The 12421-nt window shown below is 42.1% G+C and overlaps 1 protein-coding gene across 1 annotated transcript in view; it reads right to left on the bottom strand.

Moving 5' to 3' along the window:
* ZNF385D (zinc finger protein 385D) overlaps positions 1–11915 on the bottom strand; it is a gene marked incomplete at both ends in the record, with an annotated part of 417992 nt that extends 406077 nt beyond the window's left edge. Inside the window, one exon of the mRNA XM_084260182.1 lies at positions 11813–11915. Within this exon, the coding sequence (XP_084116308.1) occupies positions 11813–11915 (103 nt within the window). The remainder of the gene's footprint in view (positions 1–11812) is intronic.
* Positions 11916–12421: the final 506 nt, after the last annotated feature.

The raw sequence follows: 12421 nt of genomic DNA, 5'->3' as shown, positions 1-12421 counted from the left end.
GCACAGGATCAGCGTTATATTAAATGGAGATCCTCGCTGATCCTTGGGCTTTCTCTGTTCTTGTTGGAGAAATGTTTCTCCGCAGGCATTATATGCACTCAGATTCTGTTCTGTAAGAAAAGGAAGTACTTAATCACAGTGTGGTTTGTTAGGCAGGTACTTAAGGTCCTACATGAGCACTAAGGTCATCTGAACATTTATCTATCTGAAGCTGCTTTAGAGAAGCCACAACCCAAAAGGAAGAACTGGCCAGCTGTAAATGCAGTCCTAAAGCCGAGAAATAGAGAGTTAATTTACATAATCACTATCAGATGGAGGGGTGAAGAGATAAAGAGCAAGATTTTATCGTTCAAGAAGACGAGAGTGTGTGGCGGGGGTTATGTTACTTTTCCCATTGCCACCCAACTAAACAAATAAATGACAGCCCACTCTTTCTGTTGCCACAGTGTGATTTGCATTTCCCAATTACTTTCTACTGATTTCACAGTTCAGCACCCAACTGTGTTATGAACACAAGACGAAACAAGTTGAAAATGGGTATCTTCCAGCTGCCCGATGCTCTCTAAAACCGTGATCTTTCTCAGCACATGTAAGCACATTACACACCAGAAAGTATGCTCAACCTCTATAAGCAAAGTGACACGTTTGAAGCCTCCCCTTCCAAGAGCAACACCTCAGAGAGGAGGCACACACACACACACAAAGAGGCACTCCACACAGTACCTAATTCTAATTTGAGAGCTACTTGGGCCTAAATCCATGCCTATTCCTTCATGCACAAGAGCAGGTGCAGTCACATTCAGGGCACTGTCTCCTACGGCATGCAACAAAGAGTCTCTCCCAGAAATGTGCTGGGTGTAGGAGTAGTGGATCATCAGGACGAAGCAAGTTTAATTTCATTCTCTGTGAGCTGCAAATGCAATTTCTCTTGCTGCATCCTGGGCAAAGTACAGCAGCAAACCTATCCTCCCACGGTGGATTTACTAAAGTGATTTTTTAAAAGTGAATGGAAAGAGAGGAAAAAAGAAAGAAAAAGAAATCCTATGCAGGATAAAACTCTGCTGCTTATACTTTTTTTCAATCATAGCATCTAAAATGGAAATTCCACTCTGACATTTTAAAAGAATTTATTTTCTTTCAGTTATCAGTAAAGATTAGAAAAAAAAAAACAGGGTGGGGGGGTGGGGGGGAGGGGGGAGGTTGGGGAGAAAAAAGTCCCTACAAAGCAAGCCAGAATACTCACTTTCCCTGTCCGCCCCATCCTCCCACATTTTCCGTTATAGTTGTTTTTTTTTTTACTGCCTACATTCTTCACCTGAAGTCAAACCCTCTGTTTATGGCATCACAGTGGTTGCTGTGGAGGTGATTACGATGTACAAAGCCAAAAGTGCTGAGTTCAAATTTGGAATGAGTAGCATTATCTCATGAAATCTGTCTAAAATAGTAGTAGATTTTTACAAAAAAGGAAGGGAACAAGAAGAAAAGCACCAGTAGACATACATTGAAAACAAGTAAATTAACTGCTTAAATGAGTGTTTCTCATCAACTTCCATTATCAAGACTGTTTTCAGATATGTTACTCCCATCATAGAGATGAAGTGCTAAACTATACATATGGAATAAAGCATACAACATGAACAGACAGCACTCACACAGATGGCACCAGAGTTCCCAGCCACACTCCTGGGTAGTGCCTGCTGTGGTTGCTACCTTCTTCTGTAGCAAAAACATACAAACAAAACATGGTAACACAGACATGCACTACGACAATGAAAGTCCTTCACGTCACACTTCATACAGCACATTTATCTACACCAGATTCAAGACTAATAATAAGCTATGAACAAAGACTACTGAAGCCTGGAAAAAAAAAAAAAAAAGAAAGCTCTAAATTCATTAGAATTCCTTCTGCTACAAGGATTGGTTTCCTACACACCTTCTCACACATAGACACATTTAAAAATATAACTGTTCAAGCACGGGTGCTAATTCTCAAGAAACATGTTAAAGATTACGAACAGGAGGAATGTGTCTAGACATTTCCATCACAGTCAGCCTCTGCCAAGTTTTCACAATCCTTAATTTTTCCTTACATAGAAAATTATTAATGATTCAAATTAACTAAATTAATTTCTACACTATGTGTTGCCCCTAACCATGACTCCTAAAGTATTACTAAGAGTAGCTAGCTTGTAACTTGCACTCTCAAGATGTATGTGTTAAGAACATGTCAGTGTAGATGACTTCAAGAGAAACCACAAAACTGCATATATTCTTTATATCTGTGGGGTTTTCTTAATCCTGAAATACAGTTTAGCAGGACTAGAAGTGCTTCCAGGTTAATTAAATGTCAAGGTCCAAGGAAAAACATGATCAAAGACTTCCAATTCAGAGCCTTATAAACACTTACCCATCTACCTGTTAAAAGCAAAACCTGCAAAGAGCAGTAGGACAAAAGCAAAATCAGGCATCAGAACTGAAAAAAAACCCCACCAACAAACAAACAAACTAACAACTGGGGACAATAGAAGTTAGAGAAAAGTTTCAAAGCTGACTTTAATGGCCACAGAAGTCAATGAGAGATTATATCAAAATAGTAAGCACAGAAAGTGATTCTCTAAAGTATCTTTTAATAGGAGTGCCTTGAGAGTGTGCACAGACCAATGTATCCTATTACACAACTGCAGAACTGTTAAGAAATTAATTATACCAAATAGCATAATTTATAAGTATATGTAAGATAATGACTGTTAACACCAAATTTATGAAGTGCTTCCTTGGAAAGAAAAACAGTAGTCTTCTATACCACTATATATACTTCTGTAAATATATTACCAGCAAGGTTGTACCAGTGGATGCAGGCTACCTTGTATGACTACTTCTTACATGGGAATATCATCGGAAAATAGTGACATTCACTGGCAGGCTTCTACACAAGAAGATACCAGAACATAAAGATGAAAAGGAGCTGCAGGCAGCTTCTTCAGCAGATACCACAAGGCAGGCAGAGGGGATGCACAGAAAAACCCACCCAACCTGCTGGTAGAGTGGCATATGATGCCTCAGAGCAAACAACAGTACTAGTACCCCAAGGCTGAGAGCCAGAAAACACTGGGAGCCCAGATCCAACGGGAGCACCAGGTTTCCAAACTCCTTTCCAAAGAAGCAAGAGACAGACCCCATGAAGTTTGTGAAAGGCTCATGAAGTTCACAAACCTGCTCAGTGAACATCAGGTCTGGTAGCTACAGGACTGCAGTTGGGTCAGAGTTTCCTTGCTTTTGGCTGCAGAGTTCAAGAAGTGCCGAGTTCACTAAGACACAGAATGTTTGGTTCATGGACAGTTTTTTTATTTTTTTTTTCTTTTAACTAGAGGAGTGGATGATTCCTAGGAACACACTGAGCTTGTATTTACTTCTACAGACTTGTGGGCCACTACCCAGCAAGAGGCACACAAGCTTTCTACTAACTTGGTGAAATGGTCTCTGCTACAGAGCATGGCATAGAAATCTAGGCAAGCAACACTTAAATAGATCCAACTCTAGTTCTCTTCTTTCAACACTGTCAAAGAGTTGTGGAGGGATTGGTGGTCTTACTTCAGAAGACAGCAGAAGATAGAAATGTGTATTGAGTTTGGACTTCTAAGTCAAGTCCCATGCCTAAATTGTACAAGCTCAGCATATTTAAAGGAAGAGACAAAGCAAAATAAAATGGTCTGGAGGCTGAAGCCCTCAGCTCTGATAATTAAAAAAAGAATAATTTTTAAAAAATATAGTACTCAAGCTGCCAAGATCATTCATGTCACTAAATCTCACCTGTACTTCTGACTTACGTGATGGATAGTAGAGAAGCCAGACTTTTCTGTATTTCTCCAAAACTTACTGTTTCTAGGTGCACCCTGATGAGGGGTTGCAAGCCTAGGAATAGTTACCACTTTTTATATTCAGAGCACCATGCATAGAAGTAAATTATTAGCTTTACATGGCATCTTTTCTGGAACATCCTAGAATAAGGCAGTTTGCATTATGTTTTCTAAGCAATATTTCATATCATCAGTGGAATCATTCTAGCATCGCTTCATCTTGGCCTGGTTTGCAGGAAGATGTGGGCCTTGTCTAAAACTCCCACTTTTCCAAAGTTTTCCAGATCAATTTTGAATTTTGACTAGTGAAAAAGTAACCAGGTGCGAGATTTTGTGCATTATCCTTCCATGGATGTTTTCAAGACAGGACTGAAGAAATCCCTGATCAACCTGATCCAGTCTCCGAGATGACACAGAGCCAGAGACTGGACTAGAGACCTTCCTTAGCACCCTTTCAATCTGAATGATTCTATGCATTCCTTAGGTTTCCACTAGACTGCTGAATATAACCAGAACTTAATTGGTCTAAATATTTTGACTTGCTTAAATAAATTCCCATACTATTGTCATACCATACCAATAAGAGAATTTTGCAACTTTCCTCCAAAACTTGTTTGTATTTTTGTTAAACCATTACCACTTCTCAGTAAAAATCAAGAAGACACCCTTGTGGTGCACAACAAATAAAACCAGCAAAAAGTTAGAATTTGCTTTGGTAGGCCAAAGGCTTGAAGCAATTTAGGCTGCACTCAGCTATACCATTAACAAAAACAACTGGCCACCCCTCAGGCTACTTTAGTGTTAACCAAAATCAATACCTGGACTGGGAGCAGCCTGCCATAGAGAACCTACAGAATGCCATCCCAACTTGAAAATGAGAAGACTGTGTTTCCCTAAAGCATTTCTTGTGTTCTAAAGACTACTCTGCTTCAGTTTTTGAAAGGTTTTGCAGACCTAAAGTATCTCTTGGAATTCCAAATAACTAGACAGCCAAAAATTCACACTTCTAGCTTAAATAAAAATTGAAGATTGCATTCCCATTCCCTCTAACTCAGGCTTGAACATTATAAGCCATATATTAATGATGTTGAGATATCATTATCAGGATGTCTTATATTTAAAAATTATGCAGAAGCCTGGAGACATTCTGCCCAGCGCAGAACACAGCATCTCATTTGTTTTGTGATGCTGGCTGATGTGAATGCATTGCAAGGGTCCTTTGATCTTTCTGCATACAGCTTCTCATCACAGAAGCCTCCTCTCACTTCCCTCCTAAAAAATTTTACTCACACCCACTTCTTGTCTAGCAGCAACCATGACCTCCTATGTGAAACCACAGTGACTATCAGCCAAAAAAGAAGAGAACGGTGAGGACACCTGGTTATACTATTCAAATTTTCTCGATACAACTTCTGGAGAATCTCTTCTCAACTTCCCATTCCTCCCCCTTACTACAAATGCCAGCAGCTTAGACAGCTCTGTAGTTTCAGAGCGTCAGAGTGATAAGTACTCAACAAAAATACTGGAATGGTTTGTGCAGCAAAGCTCAGTGCAGTCATTGACAATAACAAGTCTTTTTTCTCACTTCTTTCCCCAGGCTCTTGGGTTCGTTATCACAAACCAACAGTCCCACTTTCACCTGCCTTCAGGAAAAGATTCTACCCACTAATTCCTACTCCTTGTTTCTACTTTTTGATACTTTCCTCAGGAATGCAGCATCAACAGCTGTTAATGGAAATTGGTCGTATAGAGCACACAAAAATATTCTTAGATATCACAGTGCACAAGCCAAGATCATCTTGAGTCATCTTAAAAACAACACATATGTTTTATGCAACATTTTAGTTTTAGTTATTGCGCAAATCCTTCAGGATTTACCTTCCAAATGCAATAACGTTTTGTTTTTTTTCATGGAAATGAAATAATTTCAATGATACCACCAACAAAGTTAAGGTAAAATGCTATTAAATGAGTCAAGGTACAGCCAGTGTAATACCTTTCCAAAAAAAGGACACGTGTTTGCAAAATACTCTGCTTAAATAGTAACCAGAGTGCTATCTGTGAGCCCACTCAGATGGCAAGAGGTATGAATTTGCATTTGCTGGCAGAGCCTCCCTGCCACGTGGCTCCTTCATTTGCACCACGTCACTTGCCTGTTCCATCAACAGCATTAATTTAATCAAAGAATGCTGCTGCAGTTTTGTTTCACTTTTTATTTAAAGCTTCAATATTTTAATCAACGCTCATTTAAAACCCCATCAACAAACCAGCACACATCAAAGCAAACCTACAACGACAACGTTCCTGGTTGAACTGGCACACACGTGTGTGCTGCGCAGCCCGGCTGTGATTTCACATGGTTGGAAATACTGCAGCCTCTACCCGACTGCACATACATGGAGACAGAACATGAAAACGCTGCCCTACAGCTTCACGAGAGAGAGAGAAGTTGAACAGTCAGAGGATAAAGATATTCCAGGTTTTGTGATGGCTTCTCCTTCTGCTGCTCAGAACAGCACTGGGCAAAGTCCAGCCCCAAATACATATGGGAAAGCAGTCAGGATTTGCCACAGTTCCAATCAATTATTATGGCGATGCGACGAAACAAATTCAGTGCATAAACAGACATTCCAACTTCAGTTAATGGACGAGATGATTCATTGTTATAACATGGCAAGGCTAAGTGGAAAGACAAAGGCAGAGAGGCTAAACTGAATACTAAGACTGGAAACTTCCAGATGTCAGTATAAAATGCCCCTGAGCCAGGGTTACTCAAAATATAAAATACTTAGGAATGTACTAAAATGAGATAGTTTCTATAGTTCTGTCAGAGTAATCATTCAGCCTAGCTTCGTAATTTAAAAAAAAAAAAAGAAAGAAAAAAAAAGAGCATGCCAAATGATCAAGAAAGAGATTCTTTCCCCATTTTTAAGCATACCTTCCACTTCCCAAAGTGATTTGTGACCTCTGTCTGATTAAAACTCTCCAAATCTTCTTTTGAAGAAAGGTCAGAAAAATAAATCTGGTTATGGAATAGAGGGGAAGTCTTTGGTTTCTTAACTACATTTCTGTGCCAAAATGAGATTTAAATTAATACCATAAAACTGTATTTGCAGTCTGCTTCTGAGATCTAGATGGTGAGTTTGTCATTCTATTGTAAATGCAAATTTGGAATAAAAAATAGATTTGTAGGTCTGATTACTTAATTCTAATTGTCCTAGCTGTAATACCAGGTTTTATCAGTATCATAAATAATTTTTTCTATGAACAAAGGGGAAAACATCACAGGTAACAAAATCAACCAAAAATACACACAGTGGAATTTAACTTCTAAATCACAGAAGTCCTTTAAGAAGTTGTACCTATTCTGTGCATAATCTGATCAAGACAAGTAAAGAGGTATAAGCTGGCCTTTACATCAAGGAAAAGGCTAAGCAATTTAAAGTATGTTTGATAAACCAAAACTTCTCACTTTCCAGGTCAAACCCTTTTCCCATCTGTTTGTTTTGAAAGTCCTTGCCTTCTCAGCAAGGTCTGCAAACACACACTCATTGACTAGTGAGGCCCCAAAAGTTGCTGAGGCATCAGAGTGTTAGTAGATCTAAGCAGAATGTTCACACTTTCTGAACAAATAGGCTAGAAAAACAGTTTTAAGATTTAATGTCTACCTGCAAATTATTCCAGCTGATCACAGAAAAGAGGTTTACTTGCTTCAAGAAGAGAACTTTTCTATTAAGCTGATTTATATATATATATATATAAAAACGCCTACATGAACTTCAGACATTTACTTTTACAAATACTACAATAAGCCACATGTAAAAGTGAGGTCTAGAGAACTATGCCTCCAGCAAAACAGAAGATTTGGTTATGACTACCTCAATATGACCAAGAACATTATTTCCCAGGAGACAGAGAAGGAATAAAGGAACAAGCTGACAGAAGATCCTGAAGCACACCCTTGAATATTTCAAGAAGAAATGTATGAAGATGAAAACATCTGACACTGGAAAGCTGAACTTCATCTCCCTGCTATCAACTGTAGAATTGATCGAGTTCAGTAGCAACCAGAAGTCATCAGTATCTAAGCTTATGCCACAGGAAACCAGACAGGTTTGTATGGTCTTTCCTCCGTTCCCATTCTTTCACCAGTTCAACACAGAGGAGTTGTCTTCCCCAGAGCAATAATATGCTGAGTTTCTTTCTGCACGCAACCTTTCCATTGCTCTCAGAAGGAATAAAATTCAAACAAAAATGAAGAGTTGTCTTGTTCTGTGACAGCTCTAGACAGGTGGAGACTAAAATTAGTCAGCTGGTCTAGGTGAAAAAAAGAGGTCTGTTGTTGCAGCTCGCATGAATTTATCCAGCCTACCTGGGCATCATCCAACATATTGGCACGATCCCAATTGATTTCATCATGCTGGCTGAGGCAGAGAGGACTTCCACTCCCCGGACTAGATTTGGCATGTTATGTGAGAAGTTTAAAAATAAAATAACAACTTAAGTAATCTTTTTCAGTCTAAAGTATCACCTATGTGTACACACCTACAAAGCACTATTTACTTGTGCTGTTTTCCCCTGGTAATTATTTTAATACTAAGGATGCAAAACTACTTTTTCACTAGAAAACTTTCATGTAGCTTTAAAAAGGGATGCAAAATACTGCTTTCTCTCCAGAAGCTATTTTTGGTGGTGTCAAGTAACTTAAAACATCTTTCAGTTTCACAAATTCTAGTCCCAAACTTTCCATATCTACTCCTCAAGGGAGGAGGTGTTTTCATACAAATATTTCAAAGTTTTCTTAAGCAGTACAGTCAGATACTACTTGATTTACACTGTGGTTTCCATTATGCTATTCCTTAACATCTTCTGCTTGGAGAGTTTTGTAATAGGATTTTGGCTGTAGCCATTCATCTAGGTTTTCAAGCTCTTGAGACATTTTACAGGTAAGGTGCCAATGCTAACCCAGCATTAAATCATTTAAAGACAGGCTTTTTACAAGACTGTTAATATTCATCAACTTAAGAGGATCTCGAAGCTTTTGCTGCTGGAGTCTTGACAAAGACTTCATCTACTGTCTAGACCACAATGGGTGGAAATGCTAGTCCTACTTTACATTGCTTTACATGGTATGAAACTAAAACCAGTGTAAAACAAGAACTTCTGCACATGAGCTCATGGAGAAAGTTCCATATTTGTGTTTTAAAGTATTTGAAAAGTTGAAAAAGGTCTCCATAACTATTTACATAAGAGGTGAGAAGAATGTCAAAGCTGGAAAATACTTCTAATTTGATTCAATTAAACAGCAGGTTTGCTGAGGTGTTCACAAGTCAGTTCACCCAGTCAGTTCACATGTTTAAGTGATGATTAAATAAATGTATCTTAATCCAAATATACACAGCAATACTGTACTTGGTCTTTAGCTGCTGTCAATCACAACAACACAAGCTGGTGTCCCACTGAAATGGCTTTGCAGCAAAATGAGAATGAGAATGAACAGGATTACTTCCCCAAATTGGAAGTATTTCTTTTTGCTGATAACACCCAGTTCTCTCACGAATGGTTCTCCCTTCATGTTGATAACTGCATGCATGCTTGTATGAATGAGTCAAACCTATAAATCTGTTTGCCACTTAAAATTTGCTCACATACCACAACGTTACGTTTAGGTATATCTTACTTGTAAAATCCTCCAATGCTTTAACTTGAATATTTTAAGTAAATTTTTCCATTCATGAATGAAGTGGCCAATACTGTCTACAAAACCCAAAATTTACATACAGGTAAGTGTTATACAAGCTTGGAATACAGAGTGTTTCTATAAGTTTGAAAGTGTACAAAGTGCACTAAAGAAACACTACACTTAATTTTCTACCCAAAAATTGCCCTGTAGCACACAATCAGTCTTAGGGACATGGACCTTAGGACTTGTTTTGTTTTTACCTTACATTTGGAGCTTTTAATGGATAGTAAATGACCTGGTAAATAAGTCCAGTGCGCCTTGACAGTATAGCAGAAAGACTGATTATCCTTTAAGTACAGTTAAAAATTAATTGGGATGCAAACTATATGTCCTGCAGTGTAATTTAGTGTTCCAGGTTGTTACAGCAATTAAATGAGAATTTAGTGCTGTGTGATACTTTACAAAACATTTACAAGAAGCAACTCTGAGAGACTAAAGCACACCACCCCTTTTTGTTAAGCTAAATTAGAATCAAGTTATAAAATACCTCCTGAGGTAACTAATTTACAGCAGAGCTACTTTGATAATATTTTAATCACAGCGGCATGCCGCAGCATCATAGCTATGCAATTACAGCAAAGTTTCTGTCAGCCAGAAGGTTTCGGCTCAGTTTGGCCCAGCACCTTACAACATCCTGCCTGCAGGTTCAAATCTGTCTCTTCTCAGGTCAGCAGGAAGATTCCCAACTTACTGCATCCAGCATTTTAGGCTCTGCACCCAGAAGGCTGTACAATACTGACAAAGGACAGGTATATAACTTACAGAGATCCTACTGACTCTCTTTCTCATGCAAGTTACTCCCCACCAGCAGCACTACATTCAGAATTAACAAGATAAATATTTACGACTGTTTATAAACAGAGAGTTTTATTCTCTAACTGGATAACACTTCCTTTCCTGCAGAGTGATTTATTTTAGAGGGGGTTTCGATACCCACTGACAAAACCTTGATTCAGACTCTCCTAACCCATTTCCTCTTCCCTTTGTGAGAGAGGCACAAGGAAGCAAAAGAGAAAAGAAGGTGTGGAGGCAAAAGCACTCTGGGTCAGAAACATCCAGGTGACACCCAGGTGACACCCACAGGGAGAAGCAACTTCTGGTTTTCTTTCATTTCAGACCTGCGCTTGGGGTATTACTTTCATAGTAAACACCTTCTTCAGAGCACCAGGCTCCCCGTCATCCCAACACCTCCATCACCAGGATCACTGCATGCGTTACAGCACCCTGTACACCTGTGAAGAGTGCAAATCACTCCTTCACCAGAATTATTGTCTCCGAAAAAAGCACAAAGTTACTTTGGGGACTAACATACCCAACACCAAAGCAGCACAAGTTGAAACAACTCACACACAACTTAAACGGTTACTTTATCCTTGAGGGTTAGGTCAGACCCTTCTGGAAACACACTTACCCGAATAGAGGGTCTAAAACCCAGGGGTAACACGCAGCTAAAACAAATTCTAGTGACATTTCCAGACACCACGACCGTATCTCCACAAGCAGTTGGGCTGGTTCATCAAAGCAGACAACGGTGACAGCCAAGTGGTACAGTAAGGAAACCGTACATGACAGATTTGGCTCCGGGTAACGGCATTCACCGTTCAGCACTCAACGGGTCACGAACCTGAACACTTGTTTTCAATAGTTCGCGTGACACCGTCCCCTTCTATGTTTTCAAAGTCAGGCTCTGCTTTTGGAAGCACCGCTTGCCTGCCGCTGAGCCTCGGCAGAGAGCATCCATCTCCCGGAGTGAGAGCGCGGGGCACAGGAGCGGACAGGGCAAGTATTTTTACCGGTGCTTCCCGGGGATTTGGATGTGACAGGCGCAAGCCAAAAAAGATTTCGAGGACTCTTCCCAGACTCGCTGGTGTTTGCCAGGCTGCAAATACCTTCTGCAACCATCAGGGAAGCCGCTATCAAAGCAAGATGCCAAAACCCACGCGAACGCATTGCTCTCCCCTCGCCGCGGTACGCGGTAAATATAAGAGGCATAAGGCAGAGCTCGGCGGAGTTTGGGCGCCGGGAGCTCGCCTCCCGTCGCGCCCGCTGAAGGGGGAAGGAAAAGCGGCTCCCTCTGCCCCACAGGAGCCGAGCGCCTAAAACAAGTCACAGACAAGTTGGCCCCGGGGGTGCCCCGCACGGACCCCGGGGCTCCCCGTCCCACCTCGGTGCGCGCCCCGCCGAGCCCCTCCGCGGCCGCCCCCCTTACCGTGCCGCGGCTGGGGCTTGCCGCCCGGCAGCTTCTCCTTCCTGCCGCCCGCCGCGCTCCGCATCCGCCAGCACGCCGCCCCCCTGCCCAGCGAGCCGGCCATGCCGCGGGCGGGGGCAGCGCCGTGCGGAGCCTGGCGGGGAGAGCGCGGGGGCGGCGATGGAGCGCGGGACCCGCTGCCCAGCGGCGGCGGGCGGGAGCGGCGCGGTCCCGGCGGGCCCGCCTCCGCCCGGCCCGGTGTCAATCAGCGCAGGCGGGCGGGCAGGCAGCGCCAAGCCCCGGGCAGCGCCGCCCTGCGCCCCCCGCCCCGCTCACCCGGGGTGGTGTCCGGAGCGCCCGGGAACGGCGCTTGGCCCCCAGCCCGACCGTGTCCATGCGCCGCCGCGTTGTGCGGTGGCGGGGGGGGGGGGGGGGGGCAAAGCGGCAGCAGCCCCCCCGTTCGTACCGTGGGGAGGGGGAACATCGGAGAGGGCGGCGGTGGGCTCCCGGGACCAGAAGGCTTCCACAGTTGAGAAACGACAGTCCTCGGCACAAACCTCCTCCTGCCCGCCGGCAAGTCCTCCCACAGCACCTTCACTGGAAAACATGTGGACGTTACCTCCTGCCATC

This window comes from Gallinula chloropus, assembly GCF_964237585.1.
Source record: "Gallinula chloropus genome assembly, chromosome: 2".
NCBI lineage: Eukaryota > Metazoa > Chordata > Aves > Gruiformes > Rallidae > Gallinula > Gallinula chloropus.
Note: the sequence above shows the minus strand (reverse complement) of the source record. Positions and strands in the feature narration are given on the sequence as shown.